The sequence below is a fragment of the Pundamilia nyererei genome, unplaced genomic scaffold (genome assembly GCF_000239375.1).
Source record: "Pundamilia nyererei isolate P.nyererei 1_Seehausen unplaced genomic scaffold, PunNye1.0 scaffold00070, whole genome shotgun sequence".
NCBI lineage: Eukaryota > Metazoa > Chordata > Actinopteri > Cichliformes > Cichlidae > Pundamilia > Pundamilia nyererei.
In genome coordinates, this window is record NW_005187471.1 from 2546967 (window position 1) to 2569813 (window position 22847).

Genomic DNA, 22847 nt, shown 5'->3' on the forward strand with positions numbered 1-22847 from the left:
TATTGAGAGTGTGGGGAGTGAGTTGGAGGGTGGGGTGGGCTGCTTTTAACTATGTAAAGCACTTTGTGCTACATTTTTTCTGTATGAAAAGTGCTTTATAAATAAAGATTGATTGATTGATTGATTGATTGATTGATTGATTGATTGATTGATTGATTGATTGATTGATTGATTGATTGATTGATTGACACTCCGACCGGCGGCCACCTCGGGTCTCTCCTCCTCCTGCTTCCCCTTTCCCTCATCCACCTGTTGGCCTCTTGTGGCAGCTCTGCCACAGCCACCGCCAAACAACTGAGTTATGTTTACACATCTGCCAGCATCTGGCCAATCCACCATCTGTCATTGTTTATACTGTTATAAAAAAAAATAACTTAAAAAAAAATCATCGGCCCATAAAAACAAAAAATCACCATCGGCCCACAGGGCAAATGCCCGGTATGCCCAATGGCCAGTCCAGCTATGCATACAGGTGTGGCCAGAAATTTAGTCACTTTAGTTTAAAAGATCACAGTTTGCACAAAAAAGACATGCATTAAACAATATATATGAAAACGTGTATAAGTAACAGAAAGAGATTTATACTGTACTGTAAAGAAGCATGTTGTAAATTAATACAACGGATACTAAACTGGACATACAGTTGTGATTAGAAGTTTACATACACTCATCATGAGCATGAAAGTCGTGGTGATTTTGGGCTGTTATTGATATCTTGAAGCGGATGTTTTTCTAGGATGAACTTATTGAAGAGCAGACATCTTTAATGATTAAAAAAACAAGAGTTGGGTGCAAGAGTTTGAATTTATTTTGGATTTTCTCCAATCCACACAGGCTCAAATATACACATATACACCCCACTAGTATTTGGTTAAATGTCCTTAGTATACATTTTAATATGACTTTTATTTTGTTTTGAATATTTGTTTTACATTGTTTAGTTTCTAGAGGGGGGTTTGCTTCCTTCTGTGCCGTTTTAGCCTAGTTTTTTATTAGTTTCAGCTTTGCCATGTGAGTGATTAAATTATGGGAAAAATTTAACGGATATTTTCTAACTATAGTACAGTTTATACTGTGCTTATGTCACCGAAGGGCCCCACAGTGGTTTGTGCTCCTCTCTCCTCCTCCTTCAGATGGAAGGACTTCCCAGTAGTGGGACCGTACCCGCTGCAGCAGCACAGACGCTCCCTGTGGCTTCAGTTAGCTGGCTAACTGCGGCTAGCTAATCCAAAGCTGCGGGGAAAAATGTTGACTTTCCGCGCTTTGCTAACTGGCCGGTATGGTTGCAAAGTCGAAGGATTGTGTCATGACTTTACCCCACCGTGCTGTTGATGTTTTCCGAGCCTGGAGTTATGCTCTCACGAAAGAAAAGTAAGAACGAAGCGTCCAAACCAGCCGAGGTACACGGGAAGTATGTGAAGAAGGAAACGTCGCCGCTCCTGAGAAGTAAGCGCAACAAGTGGTTAGCTTATCAGCTAGCCCCGAATAGCATCACTTAACTTGCTCGCTAGTTAAAGTTAAACACTGTTAAACCTTAGTGAGCTAGCATTAACAAATACTGTAAAACGACTCTGTGGGGGCATTTATACTTGCTCCACGATTGTAAAAAACAGTTTAATGCTGTACAGTCTAACCAAACACAGCTAGGATGATAGTCATTGTAGCTAAATGCTACATGAGCGCCAGTTGTAGTGCAGTAATTACAAGATAATGCTTACAGCTTTAAATTACTCAGCTAAAGGCATATTATACTAGTAGATTAGTTTAGTTAAACGTATTTTTAGTGTCTGTACTGACTTATGATTATTGTGATAGCTGCTGTTAAGCTGTTTCTATTAGAGTATCTATAGAAACTAGCAGTATTTTGTAGAAATGTGGGTATTACTAAATTACCTTCTCGTGTAAATGTTTTATTCGAGAGTCAGTTAATATTATAATTCAGGTATGAAAAGTAAAAGTACGCGATTTGGCTCCTATTAGTAAAATACTCTGTTTTTATTATGGTGTTTTATTTATTTATTTTCAAGTCATCAGGCATGAGCAGCTCCCAGATATTGCGTTGCCTTTTATTGACATTTGCTCTGCTGACCTGGTTGCAGATCTTATGCCCTCCTTCATCCGTCATGGACCCACTATACCGAGACGCACAGAGGTCCCTCTGCCAGAAATGGTGCCTTCTTCCTACCCTTTGGCACCCAGCCGGGAACCTGTGGTGTCCCGTAACAAGAGTGTCCTCCGTACCCATGTGCAGAAGACTCCTCACGAGGTGGCCCGCACAGAGAGCCACCGCTTATCTGCACCTCCGTACCTGCCTCGCAGTCTGGGAGACATTTCGCACGAGTATGGAGGCTCATCACAGTCCTTCCTTACAGACGTGAGCCCCATGTCTGAGAATGGAGATGCCCGGTATTATTACCCCTCTGAACCTTATTATGAAAACCAGCAACATCAACAGCAGCAGCAGCGCCAGCCAAGGAGAGTCCCAGACCGCTTTCCTGAAGACTATAGATACTACGAGCACAATGAGCACAACTTCCAAAGACATCCCCGACAACATACTCCCCCAGCTCCAAACAGACCCCCTTCAGGTAGATTTTACATTATTTTGTGAAGCTCCCTTTTAACACTGTTCATGTCTTTATTTATATATTTTAAGGGAGGTTTAGTGATAAAAGCAAGAAACACCTAGTTTTAGAAAGTTTATGACTGACATCCCATCAGCAACTCTACAACTTTTAAAATTTCCTCTTGGAGAACTCTTGTCCAACCACACAGAAGCTACTCTGAAAGGAATGCAGGCCACTAGTTGTCAAATTGAAAAGAGCAATTTCATTTCAGTCTTTATTTTACTGCTCTGTGTTGTAAACATTACGATGATGTAAGTGTAATTACATTGAGATTGGGGGGGGCACGGGAATGCTTCTTGTCCTCCTTTTACCATAAAGACACTCTTATTTTGTGGCTGGCTTGTCAGCGTCATGTATACAGTTCAGTATTATGTCAGGCCTGCCTATCACGTAGCCTTGTTTGGAGTAAAGTTAAACAAGCATTAGAGGCTCTGCATTTTTCACCTCTGTGTTTGCTGAAACTTTCTGCCAGCAAACTAGTAATTTGCACACTGCCCCCAGTCAAATGTCTCAGCCTCAAACTGCTCGCTGGCATAAATCATCCTTGTTACGTATGTGCTGATCTCATTATACTTACATTTGACACACAGTGAGGTTTGAGATGCTGCAGCATGTTTGTGTACGAAGCCCAGTCAGTACAATGCCACTATATGTTATTACAGCGTGGCTCTGTGATGTAGTTGGTCACACATTTGGTTTAAGCTGAAATTATTGTTCAGTGGGGGTGGCATGCTGGTCCATCTACCTGCAGAGACCGTCTGTTGTTGGACAGTGTCCAAAGTATGTTGTACAACCGGTCTGTGGGCTACTCTTGCCTGTCCTTTTGTTGGTCTATCAGGCAGTCGGGTAGAAGCACAAGGTAGCGCCCAAGCCCACATAAGGAGGGTTGCATCACACAAGCATCTGTTGGAAAATCTCCGCCAAATCGGGTATGAAGGTTTTGTGTGGCAACCCCATGGGAAATAAAAGAGTATATACTGTTTAAGTGGTGTCTTATACTATACTGAAGCCCCACACACCTGTTGTTTAAATCTCCTGTTCGCAAATGGCAGCCAGGTAAAAGAAAGAGGGGTTAGCTGTGGATGAAGTGACAGGCTTTGTCAAGGCTTAACTCTTAATAGGGCACTCATTGAAATACTTGGAAATTCAAGTCAGGTTGTCCTGTTCTGTGACATGATTCTTTGACACAACAGCAGTTTCCCTCTTTCCATAAACAACCTGATCAGACAGCTGCAAAAAAAAAGGCGGAGTGTTTTTGAGTCAATAAGTGTAGATTTACTGAAAACAAAAAATAACAAATAAATTGTAAATATCTACTAAGAATGGTAAATGGCCTGTATTTGTATAGCGCTTTACTAGTCCATAAGGACCCCAAAGCGCTTTACACAACCAGTCATTCACACACTGGTGATGGCAAGCTACATTGTAGCCACAGCCACCCTGGGGCGCACTGACAGAGGCGAGGCTGCCGGACACTGGCGCCACCGGGCCCTCTGACCACCACCAGTAGGCAACGGGTGAAGTGTCTCCCCCAAGGACACAACGACCGAGACTGTCCAAGCCGGGGCTCGAACCGGCAACCTTCCGATTACAAGGCGAACTCCCAACTCTTGAGCCACGATCGCCCCAAAGAGCCACTGCTTAGAAGTGAAAAATGGTATTATTTGTACTGATTGTACCACTTTTGTTCCTTATATGTAATTGAGTCAAAGATAAATAAAAAACAAATAGTGAATTATTAAATCAATTTTAGTAGAAAAAAGACTCGCAGTAAAAATAAACAACTATATATGACTTTTGGGTATAATATAAAACTCAGGAAATCAGATGTTTCATAATTATAAGCTTGAAAATGTGTACAAGTGTTTTAACCTTCTCAATGGATCACTGTTTAATGTTATACAATGCTGTGGCATTATCCAGTGTACTATCGAACTTAAAGTCCTACATTATAACGTGCTATTTCTTAAAAAAGATGGGTCTACAAATGGCTTGACATCACTTGCACTAGTTTTAGGTCACAGGGAATATGATCAGATATGGTGTTGTCACTTTTCATGCCACAAATTTTACTAATTTGTGGAAATCCTACACAAAACAACACCTGTCTCAACATGTAGAACAATGTTGCAAACACATAATCTGAGCATTTCATTAATTTACCACTGTTTTGATGTTAGGACCACAGGTGTAGGAGTAGGTAGGGGTGAAGGTTTGGAAGTTTGAAAAGTTCTGGGCCGCTGCAGATTTATCAGATGTCACTGTCTGTCAGATAGCTTGATCTCATATGCGGTTCCTCACCTGATAAAAGGGGTTGATATGAGACAATTTAGGCTTATTTTGAACTTGTGCAAAAAGCTGCTGAGCTACTAGAGTCCAGGTGTCAAACAGAAATGGCATAAGTTGTCCCTCTGCAAACCCTGAAAGGATGAGCCTGGTATAGTTAATCATATGTTATTTTCTTGTGTGTGATTGATGTTTTCATAAAGTATCCCAGTCTCTCTCTCTCTCACTCTCTCTCTCTCCTTTCCATGTTTTCAGTGGTGTTTTCCCTAACTTGATGTTATCAGTCTACCCACTTTGTTTCATTCAGCCCACCTCACTGTAATCTAAGAAATTCCTGTGATGTTTTGAGCTTTAGGTCTGCTGTGAGCATTTTTTTTTTCTGAAGGAAAGGGCAAACATGATGATCATGATGATGAGATGGGGGGTGGTGTAGGAGGAGGAGTGCATTTCTGTGGAGCTCTCACACATTCCTTCCCTTCATTCAGCAGCTGGCAAAGAGCTCCACCTCTGTTGCTGTCACTCTAGCGTAGAATTTATCAGATTGTAGCCGCCATTTCGCTGAGATCCTTTAGCGTTCCCCTGTATTTGGAATTCTTGGTTTCTGCAAGCTCATTTGCTTTGAGTCACGCTCATCCACATCCACACAGCTGTCGACTTGACATTCCTCGCTGACGTTATTCTCCAATAAAAGTACAGGACCCGCTGCATGAACCCTCTCTGCTGTCAGCTCTTACAGCCGTTTGTTCTCGCCCAGTGAAAGGCCCTGTGTGTATGGCTGGCCATGCAGAGCTCTCTGCCTTCCTGTCTAAAAGTATCAACAATCCCATTTCCTACCATTCATCACACAGTGTCACTTAGAATAAGATGGCCCTCTGTCACAACAAACACAAAGTCGAGCAATCTCAGTTTTAAAGTTTAAACTCTGTACTGTCCTCTGCTTTACATGACACTTTCCCACACAGGCAGTTTTTAAGAAATTTCTCCAAATATTTCTTCTTTCCCAGGGGCGCTGTTAGCCAGCAGCTGCTCCTCTGTATGATTGGTCAGACATCTCTGCCTCTCCCTTAGGGTTTCTAAAAAAGAAATGTTTGTTCTTCTCAGCCATAGGTCGAATACAGGCCAAGTCTCTGGGGAACCTGTCCAGTCTGACAGGGGAGGACCTCCCCCTTCCGGCCGGTTGGACCGTTGACTGGACCATCCGTGGCAGGAAGTACTACATCGACCACAACACTAACACTACACACTGGAGCCACCCTCTCGAGAGGGAGGGGCTCCCTCCAGGCTGGGAGAAGGTGGAGTCCGCTGAGTTTGGGGTCTACTATGTGGATCACATAAACAAGAGGGCACAATACCGTCATCCATGTGCTCCAAGGTATGAAGCATTAAAAAACGCTGCTTTTAGTTTTTTAAGCAACTAAAGTTCTACTACTTCTTTACTTAGTAGAAAACTTACCTCATCACAATAGAGATGATGTTTCTTTGTATTCTAGCGTACCTCGTTACGATCAGCCCCCACCACTACCACCTCCCGTGGCCTATCAGCCACGTCCTGCAGAGAGGAACCAGCCAGTCCTCGTGCCAGCTAACCCATACCACACAGCCGAGATCCCAGACTGGCTGCAGGTGTATGCTCGTGCACCACTCAAGTGAGTCTAACTCAGTCTTACCTGACATTTGTCTAGTTAATAGTATTCTGGTCAGTCAGTAATCGGTAAATGTACAAACAAAGGGAGGTACTAAAAGGAGGAATTTATGGAAGTCACTGGCGGGGGGGAATGCTACCCATAAGTCAAAATTCGGGGTTAGTATCTCAAAATTTCAACTTAATAATTCTAAGTTTCTTATTCTACTTTTTATTTAATCCTGGACATAATTTTTTTTGATAGTAACCAAATAGGCGAGTTATTTTCAAGCTCTTACCAAAAGTGTAGAATCAGTATTTTTTGGTAGTTTTGGTCAATTGACAATACTTATGGAAATGGAAAAGCATGATGTTTATCCTTAACCTAAATATGTAATGTATTTATTGTATAGTGTTTTTTAATACCTCAAAAACATGTATGTTTAATTGTGGAAAACTGCATTCCAAATCGGTGTTTATTTCAGGGTTTGTACATATTGAATAGAGAAGCCCTGAAAAAAAATCTTACCAAATAAAAGTATTTTTGTCACAAAGAAGTGACTGGATAGATCTTCAAACCAGCCCAAAGGGTAACTTTAAAGGTACAGTGACTCTCCTCTCCTTTACATCAGGTACGACCACATCTTGAAGTGGGAGCTGTTCCAGCTGGCAGACCTGGACACGTACCAGGGAATGCTGAAGCTGCTCTTCATGAAGGAGCTCGAACACATCGTCAAGTCCTATGAGGCGTACCGGCAGGCGCTGCTGTCGGAGGTGGAGGCACGCAAACAGCGGCAACAGTGGTACGCCCAGCAGTCCAACAAGAACTTCATAGGGAACATGTGATGTGTGTGTGCGTGTGTGTGCAGCAGGGACTTCTCAGTGCCACACCTCTCTGAGGTTTCCTCAGTTTGGGAGCGGTCAGAGCTGCCTTTGAAATCATGATTGACTCTTAATTGCCTCTTTACCAAACACATCTGTGCCTTTGCTTGATCCAAATATATCAGCCAGGAGGTTGAGACACATATATGGCCAGGGTGGGGGCCATGTGACACTCTGTTTATGGATGACTGATAGAAACAAAAACAAAACAAAACACTAGAATGAAGAAAAAATGTGTTGCATCATGGGAAACTGCTTGTGGTTCTATTGAAAGCCACCGACCTGGGAAAATTGCTGTTTGAATTCCTTTTTTAAAGACTGAGAAGCACAGAGTGTGAAAAATCAGCTCTGGGTATTTGTTACAAAAGCATCCTGACATTGTGCCTTTAATAAAACAAAGTGCAGCAGTTTTACGTCTGCTCATATCGTGTATACGCCAGCTACTCCGTCATTTTTTCCTGTGGGAGAAAGCGACAGGCAGCTTTTTCTAATTTGACTTCATGGCTTCTTTCCTTTGCTCTGTTACTATCATAAACTGAAACCACACAAAGAAAGTGTACATTGTTCCTTTTTTTATGACATACTTTTAAGACAATCCACCAAAACCTTAACAGATATATAATTTTACATTTTTCTTTTTTGATTGATGAAGCATCAGATTTGATGTGGTGGTTTGAACGTCTCTCGGCATTATTGTTCGTCAGGAAAATTCACGTTCTTGTGCATTTAATTAAACACAAATAAGCTACTGGAACTTTTTTTTAAAGAAGTCACATTCATTTTGCCAAAAACTTTACTTTCCCTTTGTTTCAGTTTTTCATGCTTTATGTTTATGGCCTGACATCTTGCTTCACTGATATAACAGAAGTCCAGGTTCTTGGACACATATTCTACTGATCACTAATCAGCTTTTATCTCCTCTTAAGATACTCAGAAATGTTTTCTTACTTTTTTTTTGTCTACTGGAGACCAGTGATAATGTGTTATTCTCAGTATATAAAATGTTTAAGGAGTCCTGTGTATCAGAGGAACCTAAACATTTCTGAATGTCCTAATTGGGAGCAGTGGAATAGGTTTGTACAGAACATTGGGCTTCTCTTTGGGCCTCTATCACATCGCCTCAGAACAATGTCTACAGTTTGTTCATACCTGATTTTGTGAATTGCAATTACAGGACATAAGCAATAAAGTCTGCAGTGAAGAAAAATACACGTATGGATGTACAGTTGTTGCCTCCTGCTGCTTGCCGGTCTTCCCACAGTGTTTTATAATGGCAGAGCCATTTAAAACACGCCTTGTCAGACTTGTATTTAAAACATTTCTGATTGTAAGAAAACTCAAGTCTAGATTTCATTAATTTGGTCCATCTTTATTAGGTCTTTTCTTTGCAACTGAATTTTTTTTGCAATGCGTGTGCTGAAAACTAAGCAGAGTCAATTTGAAGGAGCTCACAAAAAAAGGTTGATTCATTTGACCTTTCAGTCCTCCCACCACATTGAGAGGTGATGCTTTAGGAATGAAAGAAAAGCTCTGTCTCACAGACGAGATATTCCAACACAGTGTAAACAAATACTGTTCTTCTGACTTCTTAATGGACACAACACCCAAAAACATAGTCATGAAATAGAAAGGGATTTCAGAACATCACGAATCTTAAACTGGTCTTGGATGGTTCTTTGTGTGAAGGCCTCGCTGATGTTGATTATAGATTGTGGAAGACTCTAGAAGCCACTCTGCTGCAGTGCCTTTAAATTTTCAACCCTTGAGGTCGAACCTCACTATAAACTTGCTAAATATGCATGACAGTGTTCCTGTACGGTTGGTGAGCAGATCTAAATGGGAGGGGGGAAGAAAAAGAAAAAAGACATAGAAAAGTTTTGCTGCAGCTTTGTATGTGATGCAGACATTTTACAGCGCAGTGACTCAAGGAGTTAAAACAGTGACCGCAGTTGTACAAATATACAGTAACAGTCTACTAAGCCGAAGTATTCAAACACCAAAAAAGAGCCATCACCGATACAAGCCTTTTGTTTAAAAATGCAAGCTGTTGTGGAAACACGAAAAGCCTCTTTCACCATGCAGCAGTTTTGCACAGATGATTCGGTTTAAGTGTGAGAAGATGATGAAAGAGATGTGGAATGAGGCTCCGTTTCCAAAGCAGGCCTGTCGCCACGCCTAATAGCATCTAGCTTTGATTCCCCCGGTGGCCACAGAATAGCTACATTCCTCGGATTTGCTCGAACATTCAGTGAAACACACAACAATGGCTTCGGCAGCCCCCGCCCCCCCAACTACATCACAATGGAAACCTAACCTTGCTCTTTCCTCCCAAACCTCAAAAGCCAAACGCACATATAACGATCACTGGGATGATGCGTGATTACAAAACTGCAAGCAGACTATAAAGTGAGATAATGTCGGCTATGTTATGTAAACTTTTGTCTCTCCCACCAGTGCCGTAGCACACAGATACACCAAACCCTAAAACTAACTCGTGTGCCATGGAGTGTCTGCATGTAGCCAGGCTGCAGCAGGTGAGAAATCTTTTTTTTCTCTTTTTTTTTTTACATGTTATGGCACAATACCAGTTAGTCACAACCATTCAGCTATTTTTTTATAAAGTATACCTGCATTTAGAGCTTAAAGATGACAGACATTAACCACTTACCATGCTGATGATGTTTGTAACGCCTCATTATTTAATATACAGTACATATTTTGTCTTTCAAACATTGCAGGTCATAGATATTGTTCCTTATAAACAACACTAAAACTTCAAAGAACAGAACAATTGTCACAAATGGGGGTTTCACAGATTTGAATATACTTTAAAAATCATTGTCAGTGACGAATGATGGAGAAAAAAATAAAAATAAACGCTCGATGAGAAATAAACAGCAGTCTCCTCCAGCAGAGTGCCCGCGGTATTTGTACAGGTGTGTTTGCTGCACGAACTAAAGGTGAAAGACCATGACACATTGCATCCAATGCTTAGAAGCAGCCACCCACTGAGGAGATGCTCTCGGCATATGCATGAACATTAAACAGTCCGTTATAAGGGTTAAAGAAGTGAACGACCAGTAGTGGCTTGCTGCAGCAGCCAGTACCAGAGTTAAAGAGTGCCTGATGGATGAGGGCATTCATCTGCCTTCCTCCTCCTCCGCTTCCTCCCTCGGTCCATCACGAGGAAATCTCTGACATGTTCTGTCTTTGAACTAATCAGTCCCTCTTCTTGTCCTGCTCCTCAGCCACCTCCTCCACCTGATGCCCGGGGAAGGCGTGGTGATACAGGTGCCTATGATTGGCTGCTACATTATACAGCTTGTAGAGAGCCTATGGAGAGAACATGGAGCTGGTTAGTTATTTATCTTATGGATTACTTTTGCAGGAAACACCAGAGTTACATTTTCACACATACACAAGATCACGACAACAAAGTCCATTCATTCATTTACCCATCATGCATGAACATGCTTATAGTATTAGAAAGCTGGTAAAGCTTATATTTCTAATATAAGCTGGTAAAGCTAAAGCTATGCACACATATTTTGTACAATGATCAGTGTATATCAAGTGGTTTATCACTGCATCTGTATACTTTTAGAAACAGAAACCGGGAGCTGGGATTTGGGTTTCTTCTTTAATCTAGTCATATGGATTAGAAGCATTTCAATACTGATGTTTTTTTGACTTCCTTTGTACCTTTGTAGACCTGAAAACAAGTTATTCTTATATAACTTATTCACTCTGTTTGCTCTCTTTATTTCCACACTGCTGAAACATGCACAGCAGGCTTCCAGTGGCTACTTTTATCAGTTTTCTTCATTCATATTTGATTTGAAACACTAAATCAGCTGCTTCATAAATGTTACATCTGCTGATTCTGACAACAAAAAATGGAAGGAGAAAGTAAGCTCCCTGAGAGCTGTTGTAAACCAGCTTGATTTAAGCCTGATTTAATAAGCTTAAAATGGGAAATCAGGGAGCACTCAGTTGATGTCTATACACAGCCCACTGTTTACATATAAAATTTAAACTTTAGGTCATTTTTCAGGACAATCCGAGTATATTTTCTGCACAAAATATGAAAACAAACTCAATTTGAATTTGATTAACACGTCATTCACAATCATTCACAACTAAAAAGGCTATAGAAGGTTAAAGATATGTAATATAATCTGCTTTAAAGTCAAATGCCATGGATTTATGAGTCTCGGCTTTTTCAGTCCTGGGCACATTTTGTTTCAGAAATTTAGACCAGGAAGGGAAGCAGTCTGTTTGGAAAAAGCTTTGTTTGCATCGGGCCAACGGCATTAAAAACTGCCCTATTACCATAAAAATAGGCCTTTCATCAAAGTGCTGATCGGCCTAATAATAACTATTATTCATAGAGTAATATAACAATGCAAATTTTGATCCAAGAGGGAAATCATCTGAAATCTTAATTTGAAAATATCTTCAGCAACTGTTTAAACTATGTATAGACGAGCCCAATATGATTTCAACCATCAAAGCTGAAAGCAACCTGTTCATCAACAGTATCAAATCTCTTAGAGTGGAGAGGAGAGCAGAGGCCGTGATATCTGCTAAACTGAGATGGTTTACTGTAACAGAAAAATCAGGCGTTCATACTATTCATCATAACAATCAAATAAAGTCATTAAAAATTAAGACAGAGAATTTTTAATTCATAAAGCAGCCTTAAGGTGTGAATTGAGGTGTCTTCATTCAGGGAACATAAGGCTGCACAAGAGGAAATTTAACTGTAGCTCAGATAATTTGAGCAGAACTTGAGCTTGACGACAACAATCTCATAGAAATGCACCAGTAGCAATGTGTTCTTGTTAATACTTCCAATTGATTTGCTCCTCTTACCTCGTTTGTGCTCCCCTGCAGAGGCGTTAAAAGAAACAAACATACAGTGTGAGCACATGTAGTGAACATGTAACACAAACAGCACAGACAGATTCTTCGTTAACAGTGCACAATTGTTGCTCTTAGGCTTGTATGGATTTGTTGCCGCCACTAATAAAGGAGGCTTTTGCCCCCTAGTGGTTTAAAGACACTCTTTCATTTCTAACAGATGTGGATGGATACTGTGTATTGTATTTGTCTTTAATGGCTAATTTTAAAGCAAAAAAGCCATATTCTCATATTAAAATAAAGTAAATGTGAACAGATAAAAGAAAAGGTAATGATTAATAATTATTAATTATTTTTACCAGTCACTCTGGTTTCATATGTTTTTCCTCAGTCTTCATCCTTTGTAACAGCTAGAGCAGCTAGAGCTCCAACCATGTGTTTTATTGCTAATAGCAAATCTCATATCTTTTGTGCTGCTGTTAAAGGCTAAAGATGTGAACGTTTCCCTTCTAAACCATGAGGTAATTTAATGACACACATCAGTGAAGTTGATTCAAAACACACTTTAACTAAAATACAGCAAAAGTTCAAATTGTTCTGATAAAGTGGGGATATTGCATGACCTTTAAAGTGTCTGCTTATTTTTATTTGTTCTCTAAATAGGGTCAAAAACATTCAATCACTAGAGATTATTAGCTTATTTTAACCTTCTGATCCCCTAGTCTGCTGTATATCAGCAGACTAGCATATCAGACTAGCATATCAGCTCCTTTCACAGGAAAGGAGCTGATATGCATTATTATTTTAGTTTGTTAAAAATTTCTATGCTTATTTGGATGAAATTGCTCTTTAGTGTTTGTTTACAGTACAGCTTCAGATCCAGATGTCCAGCAGCAGCCTGTATTCAGTTTGAATATTGCTATAAACTGCTATGGATCCATTTATGTCTTTTATTTACTGTGACATTTAAATTCACCCAATAAAGCTGTAGCTTCTGCTTTCCCACATTCATTGATGAAGATTTCACATAATTAAGCAGTGTGTTGTCCCACTTGCTCTTATAATACTACATATCTATTCTCTACTCGTAAAAGTGGAGTACATGCTGCTCTCTGCTGCATCTGCATAAAGGGAGGGTTTGTACAATAATGCTACTGTCAGTGCTTGATGATTTGGTGGATTGCCTCAATCTGATTAAGAGACTGAAATAATTTTGTGCATGTTTTTCATCTTATCTGCTTTGCCACAAATGGTTCATTAAATTCTTTAATGACAGAGTCTTGTCTCGGGTTTGATAACTAAAGGCTCCACCCAAAACGGGTGGAATATATATTAACCCCTTAGCAGTCCAATTAGTCCCCTAAACCATCCAATGTACCGTGGGCGGTACGTCCGACTGCTAACAGGTTAAAATCTTTGATTATTCACTCTGAAATATTCTTAGACAGTTTGCTTTTGAGGGTAACATTGTGATGTTTATCCAGTTGAACTGAGGTTTGCAAATGTGAAAAGGGTTGATTACATCTGGAAACATATTCCATTAACATTACAGGACACTGTAAGGACATTCTGTTTGGGAGTCGAGCCCCCGTAAAAGTTTGAACCTACAATTGTCCCTAAACTAATCAAACCGCAAGAGATACCAGACCTGATAACAGTATAAGTGCTCAAAACCTGAATGCATGTGATGATTTTCACTCACCTGACATCTTTTCAATACCAAACAAATCGTTCTCCTTTTTTCTTACTTTTATAAGTTGTACAAAGTCTAAGCAGCCACCATTACCATCTAACTACTGATAAGTTAGACAGGTTATTCTTTTTATTTACCTGGTCCCACAGCGCACCAGCAACCTGGTCAATGACGGCACCGAGTTCTCGATATTCCCCAGAGTATCGGATGTAAGCCCAGGTGCACAGAGTGATCAGTGCCAGGCCGAGGATCATGTTGCACAAGCTGGCAATGATGTCCACGCCCACAAAGCCTGTGATACCCGCGGCTACGTACATGACAAAGATGACCACGAACAGTGTGGCCGGCGTGCGGGCTGCGTGGAAAATGTTCTTGGAGTCATTGTGCTTGATGTACTGGACGAACACCTCGTCGATCTCTCCCTCCAGCTGCTGCAGGTAGCGCCGGCTGAACTCTTCACCTCCCATCTTCTTCACACCCTTAAACACCTGCAGCGCCTCCTCTCTGATGGCGCTATGTCGGGCTTGCAGCTCACTGGGGGCGAGGAAAGGCCGATCACCTCCACAGACCTGTGCGAAGTGACAGCAGTGAGTCGGTGAAGTCACTTGGTAGCTACTGGACATTCACTTACAAATCTGTTTTCACCTACCTCCTCCATTTTCTTGTTGTACAGATCTTTTGCAGCTGCAACAGCTGCTAAATTATTTGCCTCAGCTGTGGCCTGAGGGGAAGCAAATGGAAATATCATGTAAGGATCAATGTCAGCAACCAGAAATTAACAGTATGGATAAGCTTACAGCAGTGATCAGAGGTTTACGTCCACTCATCATTGATTTTCATGGTTATTTGGGGCTTTTAAGGATTTCTTTGAACTCTTCTTATATTATTATTAGATTCAGGCTCAAATATATACATACATCTAAGCTCATATTTTGTAGTATTTTTAGTAGCCATCAACAACCTTCTGGCATAATTATGGCTGGATATTTGACCACAGCCCTGGCTTTTAAGCATAGTCAACAAATTTTCACTAAGGTTGAGGTTGGGGCTTTGGGAAGGCCATTTCATAACTTTTGATGTGTGTTTGGGAACATTGTCTCATAAGTTTCCTCTAGCTGTTGATCTGAGACGAAGTTGAAGAATTTGGAGATAATCCTCCTCCTTTATTCCATCCACTTTGTGCAATGTACCAGTACCACTAGCAGCAAAACAGAGCATGATGCTAGCACCACCATGTTGAACAGCTTGTACAGTGTTCTTAAGTTTGAAGGCTTGAGCCTCGGTGGTTCCTGCGTTGTTCCTGAAAATCCTAATGAAGTTCCTCTCATGTAGGGGCAATTTTGGGTTTTCTTCCAGACCTTAGCAAAGTGGTGACACATTTGTTTGAACTGATTATCTTGGAACCTGCAGTTGTTTAGAAATGGCTCCAAGAGATCTTCCTAACTTATCTAACTCTACATTTCTACTTCTTGGATCTTCATTGAGTTCCTTGGAGTTTCCCATTGTTCTGAGTATTGATCAATCCAATGATTGCTGTCAAACAAATTCTTTTTATGCGGCAAAGACAAACTACCAGTTGCTGTCAATCATGATCACTGATGAAAAGTTAACAGACCTCGGCTGTCACAGTTTAAAATACTGCGAGATCAATTACAAGACTAAAGTAACTGTAAATATATATTTCAACATGCATGTATACTTTTGACTCTCTGTGGAGTAGAGAAAATCCAAAAATGACAGTAATTAAATTTAAAATTGTGCACTTGGTTTTTGTTATTTAAGGTCATTAAGGATATATGCCATCCAATCATCCTATCCTGAAAACAAAACAGTTCAAAGAAACCATTATAATCTCCAAATTACCATTAAAATAATGTCCAGATGAGTGTATGTAAACCTCTGACCATAGGTGTATCTTGAGTGCAAAATAATCATTAAAAATATACCTGTAGCATTGACTTTGGATGTGGCAGCTCCTCGCCTTGGTAAATTTTGATGTAAGCCTACAAATACAAAAAAAAATACAAATGAAAAAGTTAATTTGTTACATTTGATCAGTCATATGCGGAAATATGGCACTTTAAATAAAGAAAAGACAGAGTCTGGTTGTTGTGCACATCACCACGATGCTTTGTTCTAACCTTGAAATACTCCAGCAGGCCTCTGCACGTGATTTTGCTGCCGTTGATCTCCTTCACGTCGATGTTGCGAGGACTGAGGAGCCAGGGGACCAAGACCGTCAGGTTGTTTATAAACTCACCATCAATCTCTAGACAGAGAGGACAACGACTGGTGAGTGTGTACAGCATGGCAAAGTCACTCACTGACAGCAGAAGCCTTCTTTGGGACAAAATGCAAGACCCCAAAAAAACCTGCCCAGCAAGGCCTCGACGAGCATTAGAAAAACCTCCAGAGCCCTCATATCTCAATCTGAGCATTTTCAGGATATATCTAAACATGTCTGATCTATAGAGGCCCCACCAGCATCTTTTAAGACCTAATATCCTGATCGCAGATATCGCAGGACAGACCGAGAGGTTCCATGTCATGATTGAAGTGAGGGAACTAAACAATATTAGGTGTTCAAAACTAGAAATACATTTGCAGAGTGCATCCTCCGCCAAGGTTAATGTCCAATGCTGATGCAGTATTTCAAATTTTATGGGGTCTTCTTTTGCCCGAGCGTCACCTCCTCACCAAGTTCCAAGAAATTTGCCTGCGAAGTTTTTCCCAAGCCTTTCACAAACAATACTATTCCTGAATTAAAGGTGCATGTGGTGTAAGTGAGCAATGAAGGAAATGTACCTTTGATTCTCCCATCAAAGTGTGGGTTGGTGGCCACTTTGAGGCCAGGGTGAGGCATCAGGAAGCAGGAGATGTTGGTGAAGCAGGAGTGGATGTGTTTCCGCACATTCTGCAGCTCTTCATGCTGGTTCTCTGAGATCTGCACCGCAAACACGAAGACAACAAGTTTAAGATGTGCTTTGGTTAAGCTAGTCTCAGCAGCCGTAAGCAACCACATCACTGCAAAGGCTGCACAGGAAACTGATGTGACAGGACTGAAAGTGGTGTGACCTTCTATCTCAGTAACATCTGTGATGTCTGACCTTAAGTCTCTTCTCGAGGAACTTCATGCCGCCTTCCTGTCCATAGGGAAACTCATATGGAAAACTCCAGTCTCGAACCAGGAAAATCATGGACTAGAAAGGAAATTATAATTCTTGTGTTATAAAGTGGGCTCACACACTCAAATAATTTTGAGACATAAAAATATGTTAATAGAAATACTAAATATATTTCCTTTAAATAGAAAATACCTGGAATGGTTTCAGGAAAGTCTCCTCCATAGCTAGTCTTCCATACTCAGTGAAAAGCTGAAATAAAGTAACAATATTGTAACAAGTAATTTGAAGAACTAATGTGTGAGGATGATAATTCTGATATTAATATATAAACAAGTCGAAGGAGTTGTAGTACTGTGCAAAAGTCTTGAACCACACCCAATTTATTTATATTTTGCTAGGAAAAAATGGAAATAGCTCCAGTTATTGAAACATGTGAAACCATATATGAAAACAGTTTATAAGGCATAAACAAAGCTCCTCTTTGGATTGTGGCCACCTTTTATTATGTCTTGTTTCAAGATAATCCCACACTGCTTCAATAATATTGAGGTGGGGAAACCAATCTACAACTTGCAGTGTTTCATTGTATTTTTTTCTTTCGAGGTATGCTTTTGCTGCATTGACAGTGTGTTTGTGTTTGATCCTTTTCATTGTTAAAAAATAATCTGAAAGAAGAGTATGGTAAACATAGGAAGAGATGGAGGAAGATGTGGCAAACCTAAAGGGACAAGCCAAAAGAAGAAGTCATGTTCAAAATTAAGACCTGCTGCCACTGATTTTCAGTCCAGTTCTTGTGTAATCTGGCCTACACCAGTCCTTTCACTTGGTTTCCCTTCCTTATAAATGGCTTCAGCAGCCTCCCTTCCACTGAGACCATTTCTGATAAGGCTTTAGTAAACAGTAGATGTACCAACTGAAGAGTCAGATGCATCTGTATAGTCCAGTGTCAGATCTTTGCTGGGTTCTTTTTTTCTGGTTTCTTAAGTTCACGACTTTCAGATACTGTTCACGTGCTGTAGATGGTTTATTTTAGACCTTTCATTTCTTTTTTTGTCCTCCGCTTGTTCAGTTTCCTCAAATTTTTAAGGACATACAGCACACCATGCTGAGATATGACATGCTCATACTTTGAGCTATTTGCTCTTTTTATGCTTAAATGATTCATAGGTCAGTGTTAAGTGGTTTATCGAGCAAAACAAAAAAACATTCCTGTGAAAACGGTCAGACACAACAACTAGACTGAAAATGAGTAAAAAGCAGCCAAAGTCCAAAAAGAAAAAGAAACTTTAAAAGACTGTCAGAAAGCCTGGAGAACTATTGATCAAGACCACTTTAAAATATATAAGAAGGTCTGGTGAAACGAAAGGAGGGGGGTAGCTGAGGACTTTAGTGCAGTACTGTATTTTCCTGTAATAACTGAAAGGCAATTTTACCTGCAAGTGCTGAAGGTCGTCCTCTTGCACATTCTGTGAGATGTTGTAAACCTGAGAGAGGCCATTGAGTTAGAGGGTTATTTTCTTTAAACATGTACAACTTGAAGAATGTGGTAAATTTGTCCAGGTTAAATTATTGACCAAATAGTCCATTAGGCATTATGGAACAAACGGAACTAGCAGGCATAATATGTAACACCTGTGTCTTAGTTTGGTGTGCTAGCATGGAAACCTTTGTTATAAATCTGAGCTTGTTACAAACAGAGGAACTATTTTATTTCCAAAACAAGCATGCAGCTAATTAACATTAGACCTCCGCCGAAAGAGGAAACAGGGTAGGGACAGATGGGCCATTTCTTCTGAACAATGATGCAGTTGGCAGGTGTGCTTGAGTAGAAAGAAAAGAACTAGTTTTGGAGACTTATCACCCAAAACTAGACGTCAGTCTTGTGGTGGCGCTATAGGAAAACTTCTGGGGTCATTAACGTCTCTAAAGAATTTCATGATAGTTTTATTTTTTTTTAAAAATCAACACTAAGATAGTCCATCCCAAGCAAACTTCAAAGTACATGCATGCATTTTTACAAATACTTAGTCTTTTCTAAAAGCTAAGCTGGATCAGATGACTGAAGGTCACTGCACCTGCATGGAGCTTATCATGGTGCTCAAGGCGAACACAGTGGCTGAATCCCTCAGCGTCGACTGGCTGTCAAATGTGCCTTGCGTGTCCATTAGCAGCACAGCAACCTGTGTGAGGAGACAGATGAACGCATTCACCTTTGCTGCAGGAGTCAATATGTTCGCCGTGGATGTGCTGCACTGAGGAAAGTGAGTTTTAATACAGCGTGTGGAGTGTTTACACTCCAGAGAACAGAAAGTGCCTAAAGCAACCATTCATGTTGAGCAGCTCGTTTTGAATGAAACTAAAAAGAACGACCAACCTTTGATGCAAAATGTTAGAAACATTTGGCTGATGCAGGTATAAAAAATGTCCTAAACCACAAAAGACTCCTTTCAAGTTATCCAACCAAAGCTGCAGCTACGACTGTGAAGGTGAGAAGCTTTAAGACGACCTGTTGCCAGGCTCATTGAGAATATAAAGGTGTCACTGTAAAGAGGTTAAACAAGTATATGTGTGATATTTAATTAAGCGCTCAATTGCACTTTAGCCTACTCGTCAAGTCGTGGGATGAAATACAGTCTCACCTTTCTTCCGTCTGGTTTGTCCACCAGAAAGACCTCGCTCCAGATCTGGATCCCGGTGGTCTCCCTCTCTGAGCCGCCCCTCCAGGAGAAGCCGGTCAGAGGTTCTTCTGGATTGCCGAGCCAGTTTTCAGACGCCTGAGCACCAACAGATCACATGTTAGGCTAACAGGTCATTTTACCCTCAGTGGCTTTGAAATATTGCTCTTTTTTTTTATTTTATTTGATCTGCTGCTTGAAAAAAAAGAAGGTATAAATAGGATAAAGGAAGATAAAGAAATGCATAGCCATTTTATTCCAAGATTACTGTACATAAGCAGGTTGGTGCATGCATGTAGTAATATAATATCATAAATATTCTTCTTTTTTGCCAGTTCCTTTGCTATATTTCAATGTTTTTATGTGCTACATCAACTCAGAAGCTAAATCGGGAACTTTTCCACCAGCACGACTGAGCCGATTCACGCACACAGACTGTATGATCTATACCACGCAGACTGGAGTAATGCTTTTGCAGAGACTTACATGGTTGTACATGTAACGCAGCATAAAGTCCATGAGGAAAGACTTGCCCTTCCGGAAAGCCCCGGCCACGGAGATGGCCACCACCTCACGATCTCTGACCTCCTCAGACAGCAGGATGCGACTCAGCGCCGCCTCATCCAGCTCAAAGGTGTGGTCATCTTTGACCAGCAGCACTTGGATGGGCCGAGCTCGTCCGTCTGGCTCCTCCTCCTCTGAGCTCCAATCATAGACATTTTTATCACTGAGGGACCCTGGAAGAGAAGACAGTCGTGGGAAATCATAAAACCTGAAGCAAGAAAACAGCATTAACATTACAGTCAAACACAGAGATGGAGGCAAAATGTTTTATTTAAAGAATTTATTGTGTCAATGAAACACCAACTAAAATGTTGTTGTGTGAGTTACTGAACAGCGAGAACGTCTTCACAGTGATGATAAGCGCACTTAGCAGTCCATTAAGTGAGGAAACAGGAAAGTTGAGTCCATTACTCCTTCCTGTTTCAGCTCCAGATCAATAGCATGGCCTGCAAGCTTGTTAATAATATTCCTAATGAATCAGGCCACACTCTTTTTATCCAATGAGATCATGTGCATTCAGAGGTTTTTTCCATGCAATGACTCAGTGTCTTTCCAGTCTCTGCTGTCTCATGTACAGTGTAAGGGCTAAATGGGCTTCCTGCAATGATTGGAGGCTTTCCGAGCTCCCAAATTCCCCACACTGTAATGTGTGTTTACTGAAGACGAAACAAAGTCCAAACACACACCACTAATTCCAGTCACTGCAGCTGTGGTGTTAATTTTGAGCTTTCAATGCAAATCAAAGCATGGATACAACTGTTTAAAAAAGCAGCAGTGACAGATTAAGGAGTAGCAGACAAAATTTTAAGGATGTGTTAAATGATTAATAAAGGGTGCCAAGAATGCACGGTGAATAATTCAGCAAGGAATCATCCAAGGTTTCGTCTCAGGCTTGAAGGGGACTATCGGGGTGGATTCACATCTCTTGCAATGGCCTCTTCAACCAGGCCTGGCATCATGAGCCTGCCTGGTTAACCTGATCGTGTTCCTCTGCTACTGCTGTTGCTCTTAAAACAGCCAAAGACGTCAGAAGCGGTCTGCTCAAAGTGGGTCAGCCCAGATAAACTCTCTGATGACAAACAGCAGCATTTCACCCTTTCCCCCCTCACTCCTAATGCAGTCATTCAGCCCCTTCCTTCCCCTTGCAGGCCTGAATTTATAGTTAACACAGAGCATAGCGTGATGTCAGTGACAATCACCAACAGTGATGATGGCATTAACGGTCAGGGTGCAGATGGTGGTCCTGAGGATGATGAGAGGCTATCTTCTGATGCAATATTACATAATTGTATGCCAGATGCACCACGTACAATCACGAGAAGCTCACTGTGATAAACAAAATACACCAGAAGCTGGTTTTCAGGCCTCTTAGGGAGGTCCAGAGAGCACTAACAGACATTTCCCTACGCGCTGATCACTGAATAAAAATATAATATGTCTTAGAAATACAGGTCTGTGCTTGCTTATGCCTGATTAGACAATATTCCTGCAGAGACTCACAAAAGCACGTATTTCTCACGATAAATGGCGTCATGTATTGCTGCATTCAAATAAATAAACACTGGTCATGATACGGTCAAAACGAAACCAAGCCTTTCATCATGGAGTCTAAGATAAACATCTTACTGGCTTACACCCTCTCCTCCTCGGCAGGGAGGATAAAAAACGGTTTGTGCCGTCAAGAAAAGCAATGAAATATGAAATACTGTACGTACACTCACCCCAGCTGTCTCTTTCTGGACGGTGTTTCGCCATAATACTGTCCTTATATCCCTTTGATTGTGGGTTACTGAGCGACCCTAGTCGGTAGTCATGAGTGTATATCGTGGGCTGGGAGAATGCCCTGGCTCCACCAAAACGATGCTCGTCTCGCAGGAGGATGATGGAGCTTTTATCCTCAATGCGATGCAGCCATGCTGTATCTCGCTAGGGGGCGCAGTTCTAAAGCAGCAGCTTCAGGCATGGGACGACAGCTGCAGTTAAGCTTATATTGCAATGTCTACAGAAAAGAATGATTAACGATTATGTGCTTGAAAGTGCGACCAGAAACGCATTTCTTTGTCGCTGCCTTCACGTGAAATTTCAGCTTCTACCGGCAGGTGGCGGTAATTACACAGAGGTTGAAAGGTATGCCCCCTTCATGTGCGCTTTTGTAAAAATGTAAATTCCAAATGGGTAAAGCAGTAGTCAGTATGTTGTTAAAATACTACATTCAATAAATAAATAAATACAAATTCCCCTCTTTATTGAACTGTTACTATACGTTGAACTGAACTGTAACTTTATGAAAAGAAAACATCAACTCATTAAAACAATTACCCATATCATATTCTAACACATGGATAAATATTATTGCCTTAAAATAAAACACTTTCATGTTGGGTAATAAAGGAAATTACAGATATCTGGTTTTAGACCTATTGATATCAGATAATTATTTCACTTAAATTGTATTTAAAAAAAAATAATAACCTAAAATATTACTATAATCATACATCAAAAAAATTCAGA

General features: G+C 40.7%; 2 protein-coding genes across 3 annotated transcripts; one reads left to right on the forward strand and one right to left on the reverse strand.

Moving 5' to 3' along the window:
• Window positions 1-1123: 1123 nt before the first annotated feature.
• Window positions 1124-8627, forward strand: sav1 (salvador family WW domain containing protein 1). Its single transcript, XM_005736719.2, has 5 exons — window positions 1124-1446; window positions 2100-2588; window positions 6015-6285; window positions 6404-6559; window positions 7167-8627. Exons 1-5 carry the CDS (start codon window positions 1332-1334, stop codon window positions 7378-7380), a joined length of 1245 nt encoding a protein of 414 aa, XP_005736776.1. The 5' UTR covers window positions 1124-1331; the 3' UTR covers window positions 7381-8627.
• Window positions 8628-8778: 151 nt separating this feature from the next.
• Window positions 8779-22410, reverse strand: atl1 (atlastin GTPase 1). Of its 2 annotated transcripts, none has more exons than XM_005736721.1 (14): window positions 22058-22410; window positions 20259-20509; window positions 19737-19871; window positions 19173-19277; window positions 18531-18581; window positions 17290-17346; window positions 17080-17172; window positions 16778-16916; window positions 16114-16241; window positions 15919-15975; window positions 14622-14693; window positions 14110-14541; window positions 12292-12306; window positions 8779-10749 (listed from the first exon to the last, which is right to left on the reverse strand). In XM_005736721.1, the coding sequence occupies exons 1-14, from the start codon at window positions 22089-22091 to the stop codon at window positions 10636-10638; spliced, it is 1683 nt and encodes a 560-aa protein (XP_005736778.1). In that variant the 5' UTR covers window positions 22092-22410; the 3' UTR covers window positions 8779-10635. The 2 variants fall into 2 exon arrangements, with proteins under 2 accessions (XP_005736778.1, XP_005736777.1); XM_005736720.1 differs by having other exon boundaries at window positions 22052-22410.
• Window positions 22411-22847: the final 437 nt, after the last annotated feature.

What these genes read in the sequence shown, in the direction of transcription:
- sav1 (XM_005736719.2), top strand. Translation starts at nt 1,332, where the DNA reads ATGTTTTCCGAGCCTGGAGTTATGCTCTCACGAAAGAAAAGTAAGAAC. An exon ending in TCCAAACAGACCCCCTTCAG is followed by an intron (nt 2,589 to 6,014) that starts GTAGATTTTACA and finishes TGTTCTTCTCAG; the next exon opens with CCATAGGTCGAATACAGGCC. An exon ending in TATGCTCGTGCACCACTCAA is followed by an intron (nt 6,560 to 7,166) that starts GTGAGTCTAACT and finishes CCTTTACATCAG; the next exon opens with GTACGACCACATCTTGAAGT.
- atl1 (XM_005736720.1), bottom strand. Translation starts at nt 22,091, where the DNA reads ATGGCGAAACACCGTCCAGAAAGAGACAGCTGGGGTGAGT. An exon ending in CCATGATAAGCTCCATGCAG is followed by an intron (nt 18,582 to 19,172) that starts GTGCAGTGACCT and finishes GGCCTCTCTCAG; the next exon opens with GTTTACAACATCTCACAGAA. An exon ending in TCCTCGAGAAGAGACTTAAG is followed by an intron (nt 16,917 to 17,079) that starts GTCAGACATCAC and finishes TTTGCGGTGCAG; the next exon opens with ATCTCAGAGAACCAGCATGA.